General features: G+C 44.8%; 1 protein-coding gene across 1 annotated transcript; it reads left to right on the top strand.

Moving 5' to 3' along the window:
- The first annotated feature begins 4,135 nt into the window (after positions 1-4,135).
- acvr1ba (activin A receptor type 1Ba) lies at positions 4,136-19,133 on the top strand. Its single transcript, XM_047605131.1, has 9 exons — positions 4,136-4,385; positions 12,901-13,134; positions 13,217-13,477; positions 13,614-13,844; positions 14,035-14,202; positions 14,284-14,440; positions 16,129-16,253; positions 16,350-16,480; positions 16,567-19,133. Exons 1-9 carry the CDS (start codon positions 4,319-4,321, stop codon positions 16,690-16,692), a joined length of 1,500 nt encoding a protein of 499 aa, XP_047461087.1. The 5' UTR covers positions 4,136-4,318; the 3' UTR covers positions 16,693-19,133.
- The last annotated feature ends 524 nt before the right edge of the window (positions 19,134-19,657 follow it).

The raw sequence follows: 19,657 nt of genomic DNA, 5'->3' as shown, positions 1-19,657 counted from the left end.
CAGCAATGCAGCTCTGTGAGATTTATGGTGTACTCGTGCTGTTTTCATTTGCATAGCTTCACTTGAAAATGATTGACTAACTAGAAAGTTATGACCAATAGTTTAACAGGCAATAACTCTATAAAATAGAATAAAAATAGACTAGTCAATTATGAACTTGACTGGAGCCTTCTCTGAATAGAGATGTTCATAATAAAGAGTGCCTCCGTTTTCTTCTGCAGTTACTGACCAAATATTGTTAACTGGTAATGCATATCATATATATATTCATATATTTATGCTGTCAGTTATAAAGATAGAAAATAAAAAAGTATGCACCTTTACACTAATCCTGTTTATGAAAGAAAGAAATAACACAAACGCAAAAAAAGAAATAATCCTCATCTCAGAACCCCAACAATATTTTTGTCCATGTTTAACATGAGCACAACAATTTGGTTTTAAACACAGCAACGCAGGGCTAGACTGGGTGTCAGATTTACCTCCATCTCTACCCTGTTTAAAAAATAAAACATGTTTTGCTTCTCCGGTGACCCAGTAAGAAACTGTGTTCAAATATGTGAGGCAGCAACAAGTTTAAAGTGCTGAAATGGAGAACCAAGACCGGCTCAAACCTCTGCAGCGCTTCAAGACTGTTGCCCAGAAAATAATGTTATCAGCACCGTCCCCCTCATGTAATATCTGCGTGCCAGATGTTTTCTTTCTGTATCAGTCATGCTTGCTCTTCCTTTATCTGTTTATGTGCATGTGTGTGCGTGTGTTGTCTGTCTGCCTGGTTGTTGAATAAACTCCAAAGAGATAATACTCCCTCAAAGTCTGCCCCGTCTGTCTGGTCAGTCGGATGAAGGGCTGCGGTATTTTTAACGCCGCAGGGGTTAAAAATACCCTAAAAGTATCCGAGAGGCCAAACTCCCCGTCTATATGTGCTTCAGCCCATCTCACTTCTCTCTCCGTTCTCCTCCTCTGTGTATTGTTTTTTCACAGTGGGTTCACTCCCAGTGGCTCGCCAGAGACAGCCGGATTAGTACAGCAGACGACATGCACTGAAGAAATGTGGAGATAAATTGGACAGGCCCGATAATGGACAGATATAAAGCCACTGAGGAGACTATGCAGACACAATTAGGCCCGGGGATAGATCAGTGAGAGTGCTAGCAGGAGGACAGGTGATAAAAGCAGACACAGATAAAGTCCCAAATGCACCTGGCTACAGCCTGACTCACCTCCTCCTGAGCTTCAGTCTCAGTCGAAGGCAGATGAATGTGTTAGTGGGGCACAGACAGGCTGGGTCCCCAAGCTGGGAGGGGAAAAAAAAAAAAAAAACCTGGATGGAGATGAACCAAAACACCTTTTGCTATCTTTAGGTCCCTGATTGTTTTACACCCTCTCGCACTAGAATCTGCAAGAGGATGTAACTTTTATATAAATCTGATAACAGTGGCCGATACATGATCTGAGGTAAACGGGGGAAAAAAAATAAAAAATGAAATGCTCTGACTGCAGATGGATATAGATCAGGCCGCTGCTGTGTCCCGCAGCTGCAATATCAGTGAGAGAAACACTGAATACGGATGTGTGTCCGTCACCGTGTGATTTATACTTGGACAAACGCAGGCCGGACCAGAGACGCCTGCATCCATAAGGACGAGGGTTTCAAGACCCCCCCCCCCCCCCTTGCTACCTACCTCCTAACCTTCAGCCATGATAAGAAAATGGATTTAATGTTCTGTCACAGTCGCATTGTATTCCTCTTTTATTTGCATTAGAGGGCTGAGTCATGCCTGACCTCGGTGTGCCTACTTTGAATACGGGCTATGTGGGAGTATGATGGCGGATTTCAGATAATTAAATCCCTGCGCACGCAATGTGTTAACGGCCATCAGATTACGTTCACAATTCATACACTTCAATTTTGAGTTATCCTCCAAAAAAACCCATTATTTTCCACTTTGCGCTATAGTGCTCGGACCCATTCTGTGCCCTGAATATATTTCTGCTCACTAAAGGTAAAGCTATGAGTAATAAACTCAATAAGTTAATTCATCAGAACCCAGTGAACCCTGGAGGCCAGCGCTGATGCAACATACAACTTCATTCTGCGGCCGATTGTTTCATGCCCAGGAACCACTGAAACCCGTTTGGTCTGACATAACCATCGGGAAACCAAAAAAAAACATTGTGTTGTCATAGAAACTAAATCAGCATGGTAGAGAATAATTCATAATTTGTTGGTTTTCCTTAGTAGCAAGGATGTCTTCATCATATTTTTCTTTTCATTATGAGCCTTAAAAGCGAAGTGACGGTGTAGTCACCATCTTTAACGTCACAAAGATAGACAGGGTTTTAGTGTAGTGACAATTAATAACAATGGAGGATGGTTATTTAGACTCTGAACATTTTCTTTCAACTAAACCTTTCACAAACCCACTATTAAACAATAACCTCAAACAAAATGCAAAAACACTTACAAAGACTGAAATTACCCTAGAGGTTTAGACCTATAAAGAATAGTAAACATAAGAAATCATGTTTTCTGCGGTGTTGTTTTTGCAGTAAAATAATTTAAGGTAATAAAATTACACATATGTGTTTCAAAGGAACAACAATAGTGATGCCATCACATTGTTTTTCTGCCTTAACATCGTCTTCATTTTACCCTTTTCTGCTCACGATCTGGAGCATACGACATTTAACATCATTGCGGAGGCAGTGTAATGGCTGTAGTGTTTACTGATGACGTCTCAGACGACAAAAGCAGGCAGATAACTTTGGAAATGTGCAACTGTCTGCTCAGATTCAGACGAATTTAAAAAATAATAATATTATGCAGTGGCTGATCAAGCATGCATTTAACTTGCTGAGGACAAAAAATGAACAAATAATAAACACCAGCTAAGAGACCTGGGAAAAGGCCACAGAAAAAGGAGTGAATCCTTTGACTTCAGCCTGTCAAAAAATATTAAAAATAAACATTTATGCTTAAGTTAACTTGTCCAATCACTTATGAGAGCTGAGAGTTGGCACTTAAAGTCCATATTTAATATAAACAAATTCAATATAGTTCAGTAAACAGCTAAAATGACAAAAGCTCTTTCTGCATCCAGACGTTTATGGGTTTAACTCCATCGTGACTAATCAAGATTAGAATTTAATAAACATAAACGTAAAATTGTGGAAAATACACCTCAACCAATCAGGGTTTATCAGCAATAAAATATCTTTATGACGACATGACAAAATTCTCATGAATTAATCGTGTATACTCTCACTTGCCAGTTCATTAGGTACATTAGAGAAAAGAAATGCATTATAACATAAAAGTCCTGCACTAAATCATAGCTTCAAGTTGTGGTGTTCAGCATATGGAGGGTAGTAATTCAACTGTACGATCACTTTGGAGGATGCAGTTTGTGGTGCTGTTAAACTGGATTGAATTAAACACTAAGTGGTTTCTGTTATTTTAATAACCTTAACCCATTGTAGCCAGACGCCAAATAACAGAAATGGAAATAAAATAGAAATAAAACAGTAACTGAAAACGACGTCCTCTTCAAAATGATCATCCACGTGAATTGCCACCTTTCTGATGCTGCTTAAACAGTATAAACACTCATGGGAGCTAAGATTTAGCACAGGACTCTTATATTTGAACCCATTATTTTTCACTTATGTTCCTAATAAACTGGCATTACCCATTTGCACGAAGGTCCTTACCTTAGCACCTCTCTGCATCAGATGTTGTGGGTGCTTACAGCTACAGACAGACAACGTGGAAAGTAATTGTAAAGCACGCGCTTGAGATGCACACTCACTCGCCAGGTTTCACAAGTGAAAATTAATTCATTATAACATAAAAGTCCTGCACTAATTCTTACCTTCAAGTTGCGGAGGATGTTTGTTGCGTTGTTAAACTGCATTTAAATAAACAGTCAGCGGGCTGTGCTAACTAATAGAAACTAATAAAACAATGCATTATGACATGTAAAACTACATCCTGGGGGAGGATGAGGAGGGGGATATTTTATTTACCACACACACAGCCCTGACCTCGGTGGCAGGGGGGAGGAGGAGGAGAAGGGGGGTGAGGTGCGGCCCTCCCCTTTAAACGCGGACACACACACCCCCTTTAAAGACGTCACTCCCCGGGCTGGCTGGCTGGCTGGCTCGTTCGTATCTGGCGGTGTGGTGTATCTGTGTGTGTGTGTGTGTCTGTGTGTATATGTGCGGTCGGTCTGTGGTTGCGCTTCAGGTCTGCCCGTGTTGATAAACGACACACTTCGGACGCATTTCAACGCGGAGAGATGGGAATTTGGAAGAAATGGCTCTAAAACAAATTGCCCCCACGCTGCTCGCCCTGCTCCTCGGGCTGGCGGCCGTCGGTAGCGGTGAGTTTCATCCTCGCACCTCTCCTGCTTTTGTCTCGACGTGTTTTTCCTGGACTGGGCATCGCCTGTTGTCGCTAATCGTCATGGCGCTGTGTATGTCGGGGATTTGGCTAGCCGTGTGTAGCTAGCGTTGACCTCAAAAACCGCCGCTGCCGTATCCAAAAAAACCAAAAGCCAGACGCCGTTTATTAGTTTATTGTCAATTAATAGTATTATTATTGTTATCGCTCCCGAAAATAACATCCAACGAGTCGCCGTTGAACACGGAACAAGTAGCTAAACCACAACAACAACATGGAGGTGCCGTTGGTGTCGAGTCGCCAGCTACGGTTTTCCGTGTAACTGCTTAAAGTTGAATAATTACGCTTTGTTTGACGGCTACGAGACGATTATAAAAACCATTTTACGGTTTATCGCGAACATACCAGGCGACTAATTGTTAATCTACATTGTGTTATTGAGTCCGAAGTTAACCTCGACGATGTGTTGTTGCTAACATATTTACAAAACAACCTCTCGTGTGACTGCTCATCTCTCGTGTCGCTTTGAAAAAAGACACCGTGTAATGAACGCTAAATAATAATAATAATAATAATAATAATTTAAAAATAAAGCAGTGCGGTCAATTACGGTTCCGTCACGTGTTGGGAGGACTGGGATCCACGCTGGAGAGGGAAAGAAAGGAGCCTCTGAATGGAGGCCTAACCTACTTTGTGCATGAAATGTGTTTTCGAGGGTAAACACTGGCAGCTCTTGCCATCGGTGTCCGTTTGTAAGGAGTGAAAAGGCTCCTTAGTGGCCTCCAGCAGAAAGTGAATGCTGGCATAGGGTGACAACAGCCGTACATTCAGCCGTCCCAGACAAGAAGTCAGAGTTGAAGTCTGGGTTCATTGTAATGGAAATGTGGCAAGTGGGGTCTTTTGAGGCGCCAGTTATGGGACTGATTCAGTCTGGTTCTCCCCCATCTGCTGCCCCACGGTCTGCATGAAACCTCTGCAGCATGTCTGCTCACACCTGGCTCCGAATCACTCCAGCTTTACATTACTGTTTTAATACAGGGGTGTCAGACTCATTTTTAGTTCAGGGGCCACGTTCGGCTAATTTGATCACAAGGGGGCCACGAAACCAGGAACACAATATTAACCTAGAAATATCGTCCGCTCCATATGTTTCCCTCTGTTTTAGTGAAAAGAAATGCACTATCTAAATGTTTACATTAAAGAAAAACTGCACTATTATAAAACATTTATGAACCACTGGACATTTAAGAAAAAGACGTAGGTCTCGGTCTCACAACTCCCGTTAAAATGTGAAATCTTGTCATAGTGGTTACTTTTCTTGTAAGAACTGCGGTTAATGTCCTCGGTGTAATTTTTGCAATTTGATTTGACAAATCCAAAACCGCGGACCGGATTACACCCTCTTGACGGGCTTCCGTTGGCCCGCGGGCTGTATGTTTGACACCAGTGATTTCGTAGGTGACACTCAATCGTGCTTGATTGCTTATCCATAAAAAAAAAAAAAAAAAAAAAAACGAAATTTCTGCTCCTGCTCAGGTCTGTGCGTTTGCAGACATGTTTTTTTTGGCTCGCCAGCCAGCACATGAACCTGGTAATAATAATAAAAAACAGAATTCACCTTCTGGTGCCAGAATAAATATCCTGACCGCGTTGTCGTCTTTTGAAGCGTATGTTTAGCTTTAAACAGTTGAGTCACCCGTTCCAAGAACTATAAAATTATTCCTCCCCCGCGTAGATGAGATAAGGTGGATGAGTTCACATGTTGTGGGGGGGGGGGGGGGATTTTCGCACCGGAGTGGCCAGTTTGTCTGACTGGGTTACTCCAACGTTGACAGTGATGTGTGAGGGGGACGGTGACGCGTCTGTGGCCCGGAGCAGACATGTATGGCGGCGATGGGTTTGTCCAGCTGGCAGGGTCCCTGTTGTACAAAGGGGCCCCCACAAGCCTGTAACCGAGCCATGGCTTCGCACCGTATAATGGATTCCAACATGCAAAGGCTGGAACCAGACAAACCAGAAAGTTGCCGCGCCAGAGCAGATTCCAAGCCTGTGCGAGTGTGTGTGTTTTTGTGAGTAAATGCTTTTACTCACAGCAGGTTTGATGAATCTGTCACGTGTTGTTGGCTTCATGCGGATTAGAAGATACTGGTGTTATGGGCATTACATGCTTGCGTGACGCAGCCGGCCTGGGTGAATTGAACGCTGTGGCAATGCGATATGGGCAATGTCAACCACACTGCCGTGAGGTAGGGCGCGTCCCTCCCTTTCTCTCGCCATTTTCTCTATCTCCCTCACATAAAGGCCTGCTGCTTTGTCGGGATTTAATCTTTACTTTGTTATCTGTGGTCCCACTTCTGCTTTCATTTACCCACCGCCACCAGGGTGCCAAATAAAGCTTCATGTCGGGAGCGTTTCTCATCTCTAGGTTGAAGTGGGGCCTTCGGTTAGACGAGCTCCTGCTATCTCCTGAACTCTGAACTCACTTTTAGTGGCCCTTGCACATGATATCAGCAGCCCCATTCGCCGCCTCGTCCCTCTCTGATGCGCCTTTTGCGTAAATCAAACACAAGGTGACTGGAGACTCCTTTCGGGCTTCTACTGGGAAGCGTCTGCGTGGAACTAAACTCGGATGCAGGTGCTGTTTATCGTCAGATTTTTTGATGTGAGGGAGTTCAGGTAGTGGAAGCATGAGCTAGTCGGGATCGGGACATGTATGCACCTGCTTGTTAGATCAGAGCCAAGGGAATGTACAGAGAAATTTATTGGGTTCAAAGGTGTGCGTTGTAAAGAGAGTTTGGACAGGGAAGGGGAAAATGACATTTGTATTTCTTAATGCCTTAATCTTAAAAAGGAGAAAGTTGCTGTTCTTTGTGGCAGCTGTCGAGGCCTGTTCTTGATCGGCGAGGGAGGGGGGCGGTTTGTCAACCGTGTCCCCGCACCTAAATTATGAAGTTGCAACACGTCTTCTGGATGAAATTTCAGGTTTGCTTACTAGCACACAGACGACAACCTCCTCCTCCTCCTCCTCCTCCTCCTCAACATGTGTTTACCAACAGTTTCTGTAATGTGGCACAGAGCCAGTCAGGGTCAGGTCGGGTCTGGGGTGGTCTAGTTTTCCCTCGATAATGGCCACTGTTGTTAATGACCTCCGTTGGCCCGGAGGCACAGAGTCCTAATTGCTACAGCAGACAGCATAGCCTCTGACTGACCCAGCTCCACCATTACTGATGTTAGGCCATAAGGGATTGTTACCACCTCAGAGTCTGCCCACTTGTCTGTGCATTTCATTTTCTCTGAACTCATTTGTTTAAGGGCTTTATACGTCGTACGCGCTGGTGAGAAGACGAACCTTTGTTTCTGCGCCATATCTCAAATGTACACGAAGGTGATTGTTATTGTCACAGCACACCCAGACGAACTCGGTAGCTATGCGAGTTCCTGTCTATAGGGCAGAACCTGACACCCGGCCTCCATTACACGTCTCCTTTGTAGAAGTGTGTGATTTGTTTTTTTTGTCTTGCCCCTGTTGGAATTTAGATTAGACCTGCTGGAAGGTGTGCAATCTACTTGTCAAGTTTTCTCCAAAACTTCCTTGACAATGATTGGCTGTGATTAGTGCGATACCAGTGCAGAGATGTTGGTAATAAGGCAGTTGCTTGGGGAATATAGTGTGAGTTTGTTCTTGAAACACAGTTTAAGCCTGTGCCCGAGTGTGTTTCACCTTGCCAGAAAATATATGAAGTTGGGAGTAATTTAATTAAGAGCGTGTAGTTTCAGTAGTAATATGGCCGAACCCTGTGGCAAATCCCTGTTCGTTTCCCACATCACCACCGCATTACGGCCGGACTATTTGCTTCGGAGTCATGGCAATCTTTTTGTTTGCTTTTCCACATTCAACAATATAACATAATGGATGTTCTAATTTGTAACTTGGTGGTGTGAAATACATTTTTTTTTAATCTCCTGTGGTAATTTAGACCACAAACATTTCAAGTTATTTAGTAAAAACGTGATTGCTGTATTAAAGAAAAAATGATGCATTCGTTTCAGGATTTTTTATTTTTTTTTCCTATGAAAACTCCCCTTTTATTTACCAAAAAGCCAAAGGGAAAGTGAAATGCTGGCGACGCACGTTGTCTTTTTGATCTTAAGGTAGAAACGATACAAACCTGTCACAGGTAGATTACTGGTCTCTATCAAACCATTGCGCTGGAACTGGTCGAAATGTTTTTACTGCTACGCTACACGGGCTTTAAGCTCAAGTGAGAAGGCAGATGCACGGACGACTACTACTACTACTACTTAAAGTGATCAGTTGTCTGGCTTTGAACTTGTCCAGGACAGCAGACGGACGGACAGACAGACAGACAGACAGGATGGGATGTAGCCTGGAGGGTGGTGGTTGGTAGAGATAGTAGAAGCAGCCTCTGCCCCTGAGACTTCACTTTAGAATCAGATCAGTAATCTGACCCTGAGATGCAGACAAAGGTAATGACTTTCCTCCTTCCCCTAGCATTGATTAGGACACAGTTGTGGTGTGTGCGTGTGCGCGCTGGCCCGTCTGTGTGTGTGTGTGTGTGTGTGTTTGTGTGTGTGTGTCGTGCTCACACTGTCTGGTGGCGTCTGCTTGTCTTGATCAGCTCTCAGTCTGGTATCTGTATGGATCTAATTTCAGCCAGTGCATTTTGGTAATGGTGCTCTCCTTCGCACGCACGCACGCACGCTCCGACTGTTTCCGTCTGCCTCCTCGGCCCCCGTGAAACCCGCTGCGTTCGTGTAGCCCGCCGCCGTACGCCAGGGCGCTCTTGGCCGCTGTTTTCTCCCGGCGACTTTACAAGCGTTCCCACCCGCTCTCGCCTCTGTTTTGACAGAATTGTTTCATGCGAGTAGTTCGGAACAACAAGTGTATACACGGGAGACTGTCATCAAGGTTAATGGGTAAATCTGTTTGGAGTGGGACTACGCTGTGGTTTTAGCTGGGTCCGTGTTAAGGCGGCGCTGTTTATGGCAACAATGTTTTATTAATCCCTTCCTCGCTGTGTCTGCCATTTCCTGTCTCGACACGAACGGAATGATAGGAACTCTGCGTAGTCGCAGCTCTTTTTTTTTTTTTTTTTTTTTCTCCTTCACTTTTGTGCTCTGCTCTCGATCCCCCTGTTTTTCCTCCACTGCTCCCTCCTGTAAGTCAAAGTCTAGACTGGGGTTTTAATGACAGTCGCAGCTGGTCACTTGGGCAGACCTCATTCGCAGCTGGGGGGCCCCTGTGTGTCCTGCCTGTTACCCCCCCCCGCCCTCCCCCTCCCCCTCCGCATTGTCCGGCCCAAATGGAAACCAGCCCCCATCCTGTCTGGCCTCGAGCAGCCCCCCCAAAACATCGGAGTTGTTGCTTGCTGGTAACCCCGGTCTGTCCCCCCCTGCTTCTCTCAACCCATCCCCCCACGCTGCTCCACGCAGAAGTCCCCCCCCCCCCCCCCCAGCCCTGCTCTTTGTTCGTGTAAGGGGCAGCCCAATCCCTCCTCATGTCGCCTTAATCTCCACACAAAGGACCAGTGTAAAGACCACCAATTATGTGGATACAAGAGCAGAGTTCACGCAAAAACCGCACGCACTCAGATCCATGTGTATTCAGGCTTGATATTATCCCTTCGAGTTTAGCTTTGTAACACTTTTGCTCCGAATCCAGTGAGATATGCAAAGCACTGTGCAAACAACACGGCATGTGGGGTAAATTCTGGTGGCCCACGGGTTCTGGCTTGATTTAGTTACGTACCAGAGCCAACCCCCCCCCCCTCTTCTCCTGTCTTGCACAACATTCATGTCGAGTTTACATTTTGTTTGCGAGGTTTCAGTTTGCACATTGTGCCATCCTCCGTGAGGGTTTTGTTTGGGGCTGGGTGAAATGTTGATATACACTCTAGTGTCACAGTCATCTGTCAGCCAGTAGATAGTTTTCCGTGGAGGGATCCCTTAATATCTCCGCGTGTATTAAATTGTAAGGGGCAACGTTGCAAATCAATGGTTTACAGGATTCTCGCTTGAACGTGATGAATGAGTTTAATTTCTCAGGCTTTTAAGTAACAAGATTAGTCCGAAACAAAGCATTCCCCATCAGATCGTTTTACCTACGAGCAGCTACAATGACTATCGGTTTAAAAAAATGATGCATCCTGTCATGGATTTTCTCCGCGCTGGCCCACCCGCAGTGTTTTTGCTTGTTTGTGTGCAAGCAGGCTACACATGGTATGGTAGCAAACTAGTCCTAAATGAAAGGGGAGATTTGCCACAAACCAAACACTCGGTACTTGGTAGACCACAAACCATCCATGGCAGCCTAGAGAAGCGAATGTGTGTGTGTGTGTGTGTGTGTGTGTGTGTGTGTGTGTGTTTTTTTTTTTTTTTTTTTTTCCATCCATGTTTGGTTTCCTTCCTGAGCTTCTGTCTGTATGTCTGCACACCATCTGTCTTACCACACACACACACACGACGGTCTCCATGATGGATGCGCCTGTTCGTTTCAGATCATGGTGTTCTTATCAGATCGCTGCTGTTAATTTCTTGCGCAGCGTTTGCCATAGGAGCTCTTTCATCAGGTTTTAGCGAAGGAAAAATAAAGCGCGTAAAAGATTACAGGTTGAAAGAGATAAACTTTTAGTTTAATGCTGCTTTTGCTTTTAGGGTGAATTGATCTAAAGGGCTGATTTGAGATTGTGTTTCACTTAAAACGACTGCGCCGCCCGGACTACGGCGGAGGAGGAGGGGTTCAAGTAGGTGGAAAATGGAGTGTCGTCCAGTTTTTAAAGCTCTTACCCCTCATGAGTTTTATTTAGCGCAACCATTTCCTCCATTAATGTTGCATATTAGTGTGATGTGGCACACGGCTTGTTTTTCTCCCTCCGTCGGGCCCAGGCGTCTTCACCTCTGTGTAATCTGCAGGAAATTCCATCTGCATGCGAACTTTAGTGAATTTGGACACACTCTGGCCCACAGTTCCTGCCACTTTCCCACTCACCTCCCAGAGAACAAGACACTCACACACAGACACGCAAAACACACGAGGATATTACTGAAACCCTGCTTCAAGTGTTTCCACACTTCCAGTTACCTCTGAACAAGCATAGGCACATCAGAGAACACGCTACATGCAAAATATGCTCCCACACATGGAAACCGCTGCTATGACACCACTTTTTGTGGTTTTGGCCACTGGGATGTTACGCGCCGATGGTGCAATCACAGTTATCAGTCATTAGAAATATTTTTTTTTACTCCAAACAGCAGCAGTGAACGACGCCACAGCGGATGTAAACTCATTCTTTAAACTGCTGACACCCGAGGTGCTTCACATGTGGGAGATCAGTGAGCTCATCTGGTCAAAGAAGCCCTTCGTACAAGACAGAGGATTAGTGGAGTCTTGCCACTCTTAAAACCTTTTCTTTTCTTAGGGCCAGGCTTTGTCAGTAGTCCAAGGCTGAGTTTTTTTTTTTTTTTTTTTTTCCTGAGAAAATGAATAAGGATTGAAATTCTTCCCGTCTTTGTGTTGCCTCCCATGTTGTTTTTGCTACAGTGTTCTTCACTAATTCCACAGTGATTAGACTTGAGTGGTCCAGCCTTTATTTCAACCAAGGCAAGGAGCAGCTCTTACTCTCTTTACAGCCCTCATTTTTTCATTTGTGCTTTTTACCCATGTAAAAAAAAAAAAAAAAAAAAAAAAGTAGTCCCACACAACCTCCTAACTATGCCCGGTCCTGCTGTGCGCTGTGGCAGTAGAAAACCTTCAGAAGAAGCCTTTTGTGCCGACCTTACTCTAAATGAGAAGCATGTGTGCTATGACTCAAAATCACATTTCGCTCCAAATCTAATCAGTTTGCAGTTTCTTGCTCTCTGGGTTGCCCAACCATCTCTGGTTCTGGTTTAGATGTGGTAGATTTGTGCGGACTCTCTGCCGCTGACCTCATTCGAGTGTGCGGATGAACCGTCGTGCTTTTTATTATGGAGGCGGCAGGAGTTCCATTGTGTCACCTTTAATAGGTCCCTGCGCAGGAGTGTGCTGTGTTTAATAAAACTCCTGTCTCATTAGCTTAAACAGCGGCAGCGGCTCACCGTGTTAAGTGTGAGAAAGACAGAGGGGAGGAACGGAGCAGAATGCTGCATTGGGGATTTGGCAGGAGCCCTCTCCCCTTGTTGGGTTTCACTTTGTCTGTCCCACCGGGCAGGTCTGTCTCCACCCTGCGTGTTTGGGTTCATCTGCAGTGAAGTATCTGATTTCAGGGCCGTCTGGCTGCTTATGCCTGAACTCTGAGACCCGTGTCCTCACGTTATAAAATGCCTACAGTTGAATGGGACACGCTTTACATTTTGTGTTGGATCTGTGGTGTAAGCTTGCCCCCTGCTGGGTAAAATAGAGAAGTTACCCAGGTGACTTTTTTTTTTTTTTTTAACCTTTTGGTTTTATCTGATAAATTGTTATTTACTCAGCTCTCCGTCTTTTCCCGCAGCTTTACGTTGTAACTGCACAATCTGTGACACGGGCTTCGAGTGCGAGACAGATGGCGCCTGCATGGCCTCCACTTACTACAACGAGGAGAAGTTGCAACACGTACGCATCTGTATACCCCAGGAGAAGCTGCAACCCCCTGGACAGCCCTTCTTCTGTCTGAGTGCTGAAGGCTACCTCAACACTCACTGCTGCTATGTAGACTATTGCAACAGTATCGACCTAAAAGTCCCAGGTGAGACGGTTTCCGCGCGATCGGAGCTCTGCCGGTTTAGTTGATTTGACATTGATCACCTGTGTTTCTTTGCCCTTTTTAGTACCGACAAAAGGGGGAAACTGGTCAGGCACTGGAAACAGCTGGGGACCCGTGGAGCTGGTGGCGGTGATCGCGGGGCCCGTGTTCCTGCTCTGCGTGTTGCTGATGGTTGGCGTGTTCCTGTTCCAGTATCACCAGAGGGCTTACAGCCACAGACAAAGGCTGGAGGTGGAGGACCCCTCCTGTGAGCATTTGTACTTGGCCAAGGACAAGACCCTGCAGGACCTCATCTATGACATGTCCACCTCGGGATCAGGCTCCGGTCAGTACCAGGAAAAGAAAACGATACCTAAATAAATGACTATTTAGCTGTAATGACGCTGACTTCCACCATCTTATGTTTTAAATTCAGCAGCTCCACTCGGCTAATCCTTTTGTGTTTCTGCTGCCCCCTGCAGGTTTGCCCCTGTTTGTGCAGAGGACAGTGGCCAGGACCATTGTGCTGCAGGAAATAATAGGAAAGGGTCGTTTCGGTGAGGTGTGGCGAGGGAAGTGGAGGGGAGGAGACGTGGCGGTGAAGATCTTCTCGTCGAGAGAGGAGCGCTCCTGGTTCAGAGAGGCTGAAATCTACCAGACAATCATGCTACGGCACGAAAACATCCTAGGCTTCATTGCAGCGGACAATAAAGGTGTGGAAGGCATTCGCATTTTTCTCTCATTAATCTAAAACATAGAATTAAGGCGGCGTTGAGCTGTTATAAGAATAGTGAAAATACAAAGGAACTATCGTTTTCGTGTTCAGAAATTCTATTTTAACGCAGCTGAATATTGCTTTAATATTTCATTAATCACGAAATTCTCCTTTTTATTCTATTTCAGACAACGGCACGTGGACTCAGCTCTGGCTGGTGTCAGACTATCATGAGCACGGCTCTCTCTTCGACTACCTGAACCGCTACTCGGTCACCATCGAGGGCATGATCAAACTGGCCCTGTCCGCCGCCAGCGGCCTGGCTCACCTACACATGGAGATCCTCGGCACTCAGGGTGAGACGGACCGTCATGTAAAATAACAGCAGGATGGCTCCCCGCGTCAAATGTACTGACGTGTCGTTTGTTGTCCCGCAGGTAAGCCTGGCATTGCTCACCGTGACCTCAAGTCCAAAAATATCCTGGTGAAGAAGAATGGCATGTGTGCTATAGCTGACCTCGGCCTGGCAGTCCGCCACGAGTCCATCACAGACACAATCGATATAGCACCGAACCAGCGCGTAGGCACTAAGAGGTAAATGTTTCCATACTCATCAGAGCATAAATGGATACAGCACACTGGGGATGTTTCTTTCAAGGTCTGGAAAACATTATTTATTTTTCTTACAGTCATCAAATAATGTGGAAAAGTCTGGAACACGAGTGAATCATATTGTCCTATAGCATAAGGATCTTTAAGGGCAGAGGAACTTTTTCATAGTTAAGTCTGATTTCTTGAATCGGTTGAATTCCGATTCCCCAGATCCCATTAGGATTTTATGTATTCATAGGTTTTTACTTAGTTGTGAAAGAGATTTGGTCATTGGCTCCAGATAGTTTTGGTATTTCCACAATGTTTTACTTGTAGTTGGCACATTGTGCGCTTGACCTTACTTTTGTGCGGCTCATATCTGTTGTGGTTTGGCTCTCACTCACGCGTGAATCGATCTTGTTGTGCAGTCTGTGAGATGTGATATGAGAAGAGGACATTATAAAACATACATAATTGAAATTATGATCAATTTGATTTTTCTTTTAAATTCCACACATCGGGAAACGCTTGGAATTCTTAGATATTTGTTTTCAGTTTAGCGCGTACTTGTAAATACCCCCACAGATGTTACTAAAACTAAACAAGTCCAGTTGCCTTAGTTTCAGCCTTGTTTTTTTTTTTTTTTTTTAATATCTAAAGTCTTGGATGACTGAGTCAGACACGGTGACAGACACTTGAGAGAGAATTTCAACAGACGCTCTCAATCAAATTCAGCTTTTAAACTGAACCAACCTTGAATTCCAGATGCTATCAAGCTTCTACACGGGCGACATTGTTGCATTTCGCAGAGAATCAGGCTGCTGAACAAACCACCAGCTGGCTATTATGTAACCTCAGTCTATTAGTGGTGTGGATGCACACAGGGGTAAGAAAAACTGTTCAAGGTATGTAGTTCTCCAGGGGCTCCCCTGTAGGTAGTTGGCGTCAAGGAATTCTAAGTGCTGTAATGAACCTGGTCGCTGGAGTAAAAGGTCCCTCTTTCACCGCTGTCCTGCTGCTCATTCCCACCAGCAGCTGCTTGCCTTGATCTGAAAACGGCGCCTAACGACGACACTCGGTACATTCGGTACATTTACATGCACGTGAAAAGAAATCTTTAAAAAATGAATTACTGCCTTAATCCAACTTTAACCGGACAAGTTAAGCGCATGTAAACATGTTTCTCTAAAAGCTAAAATTCACCTTCTCCGATTAAGACACCCAGATAATGTGTGTGGAAATCAATTTTCTCCGGCATGTATACGTCTTAATCGGACTATGACCCCGGGAACAAAAACATCCGAGAAAACTGGTCACAGAAGAAGAAGGTAAACGGAGCTGGTAGAAGAACCACCTGAGGATAGCATCATCTTATCTGCACCATAAGTGAACGACTCCCGTTGTTTGTTGTATGACTTGATAGGTCAGTCAGAACGACGGCCGTTTTAACCTGCTGAAAAGACACGTATCGCCACCTAGTGTGGTCAGTTATTCGATTTTCTCCGTTGCATGTAAACTGGGACAAGGACTGCATTCAGAAAGTCAGATTTTGAGCGTAGCTTGTTTAGGATAATTTCCTTCTGTTTGAGTGCTGTTTGCTCCCAGATAAACGGGTCCTTTAAAAGTCAGAAAAGATCTTCTCCTTCGAGGTCTCCTGTAAAAACCAACCATTTGCCCGATGTGTCTTCCAGGTATATGGCTCCAGAAGTCCTGGACGAAACCATCAACATGAAACACTTTGACTCCTTCAAATGTGCTGATATTTACGCGCTGGGTCTGGTGTACTGGGAGATCGCTCGCCGCTGCAATGCAGGAGGTAAAGATCAGAGGCGGCGGCCGATCATTTTCACAACCCCGGAAAACGCCGACAAACGCGGAGACTTGAGAGCTCTTCTCCTTTTCTGTGCTGCAGGCATCCATGAGGAGTACCAGCTGCCCTACTACGACCTGGTGCCCTCTGACCCCTCCATAGAGGAGATGAGGAAGGTGGTGTGTGACCAGAAGCTGAGGCCCAACGTGCCCAACTGGTGGCAGAGCTACGAGGTATTTCCACTCTTTCATACACGCAGTGTGCCGTAGAAAGTCTCGGGAGTCACGTTGTGTCAATCTAACCGTCGTTTCCTCGGCAGTCTCTTCGCGTGATGGGGAAGATCATGAGGGAGTGCTGGTACGCCAACGGAGCGGCCAGGCTGACGGCTCTGCGCATCAAGAAGACACTGTCTCAGCTCAGCGTGGAGGAGGACGTCAAGATGTGAGCGACCAGGCGGCGTTTAGAGAAAACAAAATGATTAAAAAAAAAATAAAACGAATGCCGCGCTGGAGACGCACAACCAGACCACACTCCCATAGGAAACAAACACTAAAGACAGACTGCAAAAGAAAACCCTGCCAGTTTTAAAGCCACACTCCAAGTTGTGACAAGGCCTACCTCACCTTTTTAGCCAAAACTACTGAGAATCACCCCTCTCCCTTCCTCCTCCCCCTCCCCCCGACTCCCCCACCCCGGGCCTCCCTTTCGTCCTTCGTGTCTCCACCCCCCCCCGTTCCCCTTCGACCCCCCTCCCCCCTTCTCCACGGGCCACAACACTACAGCACCACCACTGTTAATACCATCAACACTATTTTTGTTTTCATTTCCCATGGCAGGAATTCTAACTATTGTACAGTGACAGGACATTTTTTTGTTTGATGTTTTTTTTTCTTTTTCTTTTTTTTTTTCTCTCCTCCTCTGAAATTGTCCCACTACGGACTAAACCCATCCAAGCATGTTGTTGGTTTTAGGTTGAAGACGTCCACATTGTGTCGCTGTATGTGTGGGAGGGGAGGAGGAGGAGGGGAGAGGAGAGGCTGAAGCACTGTTTCTAGTCGCGTGTGTGTTAAAGGTGTCTGGACTACTGGCATGTTTGTAGAAGCTGTAGTTCCTTTAGACTCAATCAGTAACTGGACGTTCGATAATTAAGCATGAACAGCCGGATTTTTTGTGCTTCTTTCGTTTTAACCTTTTTTTGTTTTAAAAACCCTCGACTTGAAACTCCTCCGAACAGAAATTAGTTGCACTCAACTGTAGCTTCCGCGTCGCGCGTGAGACCTTGCAGGTTGTCACGCTGACGGATGTGGTCCAGTCCCGGTGTTAAAAGTTTGAAACGTGGCAGGGATAATGTTTGGGATGTTTGTTTTTCTTTTTTTTTTTTTTATTTATTTGTTCATAGTTTTTATTTGATGTTAATGAACACTGTGAGATGACAGGTGACAAAGCGTGCAAGGTGAGAATGAATTCATCTCCACCCTGAGATTTAAGGGTTATTATATTCATTCATTCATTCATTCATTCATTCATTTAGTGAGTCGCTCGGTATGAAGTATGAACGTAGCCATAACCCCGACGGTGGCAGGCGATGACATCGTGCACACTAAGCAAATAAAACGCTCTTCTTCTTTTCCTTTTTTTTGTTTTGTGTGTGTGTGTGTGTAGAGACATCATGATGGATGTTTTTGTTTTCTGACATTAGACACTACTGATGGTGGGTACATATGATTTGTATATAAAGCCTGCATCTTATGTTGATTTATTCTTTTTTTTTTGTTTGTTTGTTTTTCCTTTTATGCCACATATGACTTTTTACAGTGATTTTATTTTTTTTTTAAATTGGAAGGTACTTTCAGAAGTCTGCACGGTTCCCAACTGTGCCAGGAAACGGACTGTGCTCTCTGCTGGAATTTGTTTTCCGCTTTGCTCCTCTCATGGTAATTTGTTGGTACTACTGATCCCAGATCATTTTTGCTGCAACTCCTGTGTTTTTTTTTGTTTTTTTTTTAATATATATATAAATATATACATATATGTAATTGTTGGACTTGCTTGTTGCGCTCTTTTAAGAGCTCAGTGATGCAGATCTGTCCTCTGGGGTGACATCTCTTTCTCATTGACACTGGAATACTTTAGGAGCATCGTGTAAACCTTAAATCCTGATACTGCCACTGGCTATTTATTCAGAACTACAGACGACTGGTGACAGTTGACACACGCGCGCGCACACGCACACACAGGGGAACGTGTGGTTCCATGTAAAATGTAGTTTTTACCTTCAAGGACTGACATGCTGTAAAGTGAAACTGCATGTTTTTTTTTCATTCTGCGTCCGCAGCTCTGAGACTATGAAAGTATTACACTGACCTTCGTCACCATCGGGCTCTGCACTGTTATGTCCACAGGGGCGTTATAGTTCATGTTAGTTACGCCAGAATCCATGTGTCATGTTAGTATCCATTTCTGCATGCTGTCTCAAACACTGGCTCCTCTGCACTGAGGTAAATGAACCGAAGACATGTATTTGCTGATTCCTACATGTCGTTCCCATATTTCTTTTTTTTTTTTTTTTTTTGTTTGTTTATTTTTGTTCAGGTTTGGCTGTGTACCCCAGAAATGTTGCTGCTACTGTTAACATGGGTAGAGGTTCAAGCAGGCAGAGCGTGGAGGCGGAGTGGGGGAGGAATGGGGGGGAGGCGGCTGCCGGTTGAACCACAATTGTCAAAAACACTCCTGTCCATGTTTGGTTTGTTGCCATGGGTATATGACCATCAGACATCCTGTTCATAGGTAATACTTCAAGATTTCAAAAATAATATTGTGCAGATCTTTTCAGAATTAGTTCAGAAGTGTATATAGATGATATACAATAAAATCCTCCTTTTCTTACCTGCGACTTCAGCTTGTGTTCATTAAGCCGTTCCACCGGCGAGTCCGTTCGTTCCTTCCGCTCCAAGTCACAAACCCAGAATTTAGTTTCGCTTTGCTGAGCCGATCGATGCAGTCCGCAAACCGATGACGCTCGACCTTTTTTCAACTGACGTGTAAAGACGACTGCATGAAGTCAGTTAAAGTTCACACAGATGCATTTTTTTTTTTTTTATTTTATTATTATTATCAAAGGTTTAATTCACAACGTTGACGATGGACGTGTTGCCAAATATATCTGCTGCTGTTGAGGTGGAAACAAACTAGTTTCTCTTTCTTCAGAGTTGTCAAATTTTAACAAAACAGAAAGTGACACTTAACAGCCTCACTTAACCGGCTCTGGAGCTTTGATGTCTTCATTTCTCTTTCTGTCTCCTCCACCGTGCTCGTCTGGGCATCTAAAAATAACCAGCGGACCTCATGGGAGTTTGACAAATTTATTCACAGACTGAGGTTTGTGGATGAGCGGGAAAGAAGGAAAGAAA

Source organism: Mugil cephalus, chromosome 1 (genome assembly GCF_022458985.1).
Source record: "Mugil cephalus isolate CIBA_MC_2020 chromosome 1, CIBA_Mcephalus_1.1, whole genome shotgun sequence".
NCBI classification, from domain to species: Eukaryota; Metazoa; Chordata; class Actinopteri; order Mugiliformes; family Mugilidae; genus Mugil; species Mugil cephalus.
Note: the sequence above shows the minus strand (reverse complement) of the source record. Positions and strands in the feature narration are given on the sequence as shown.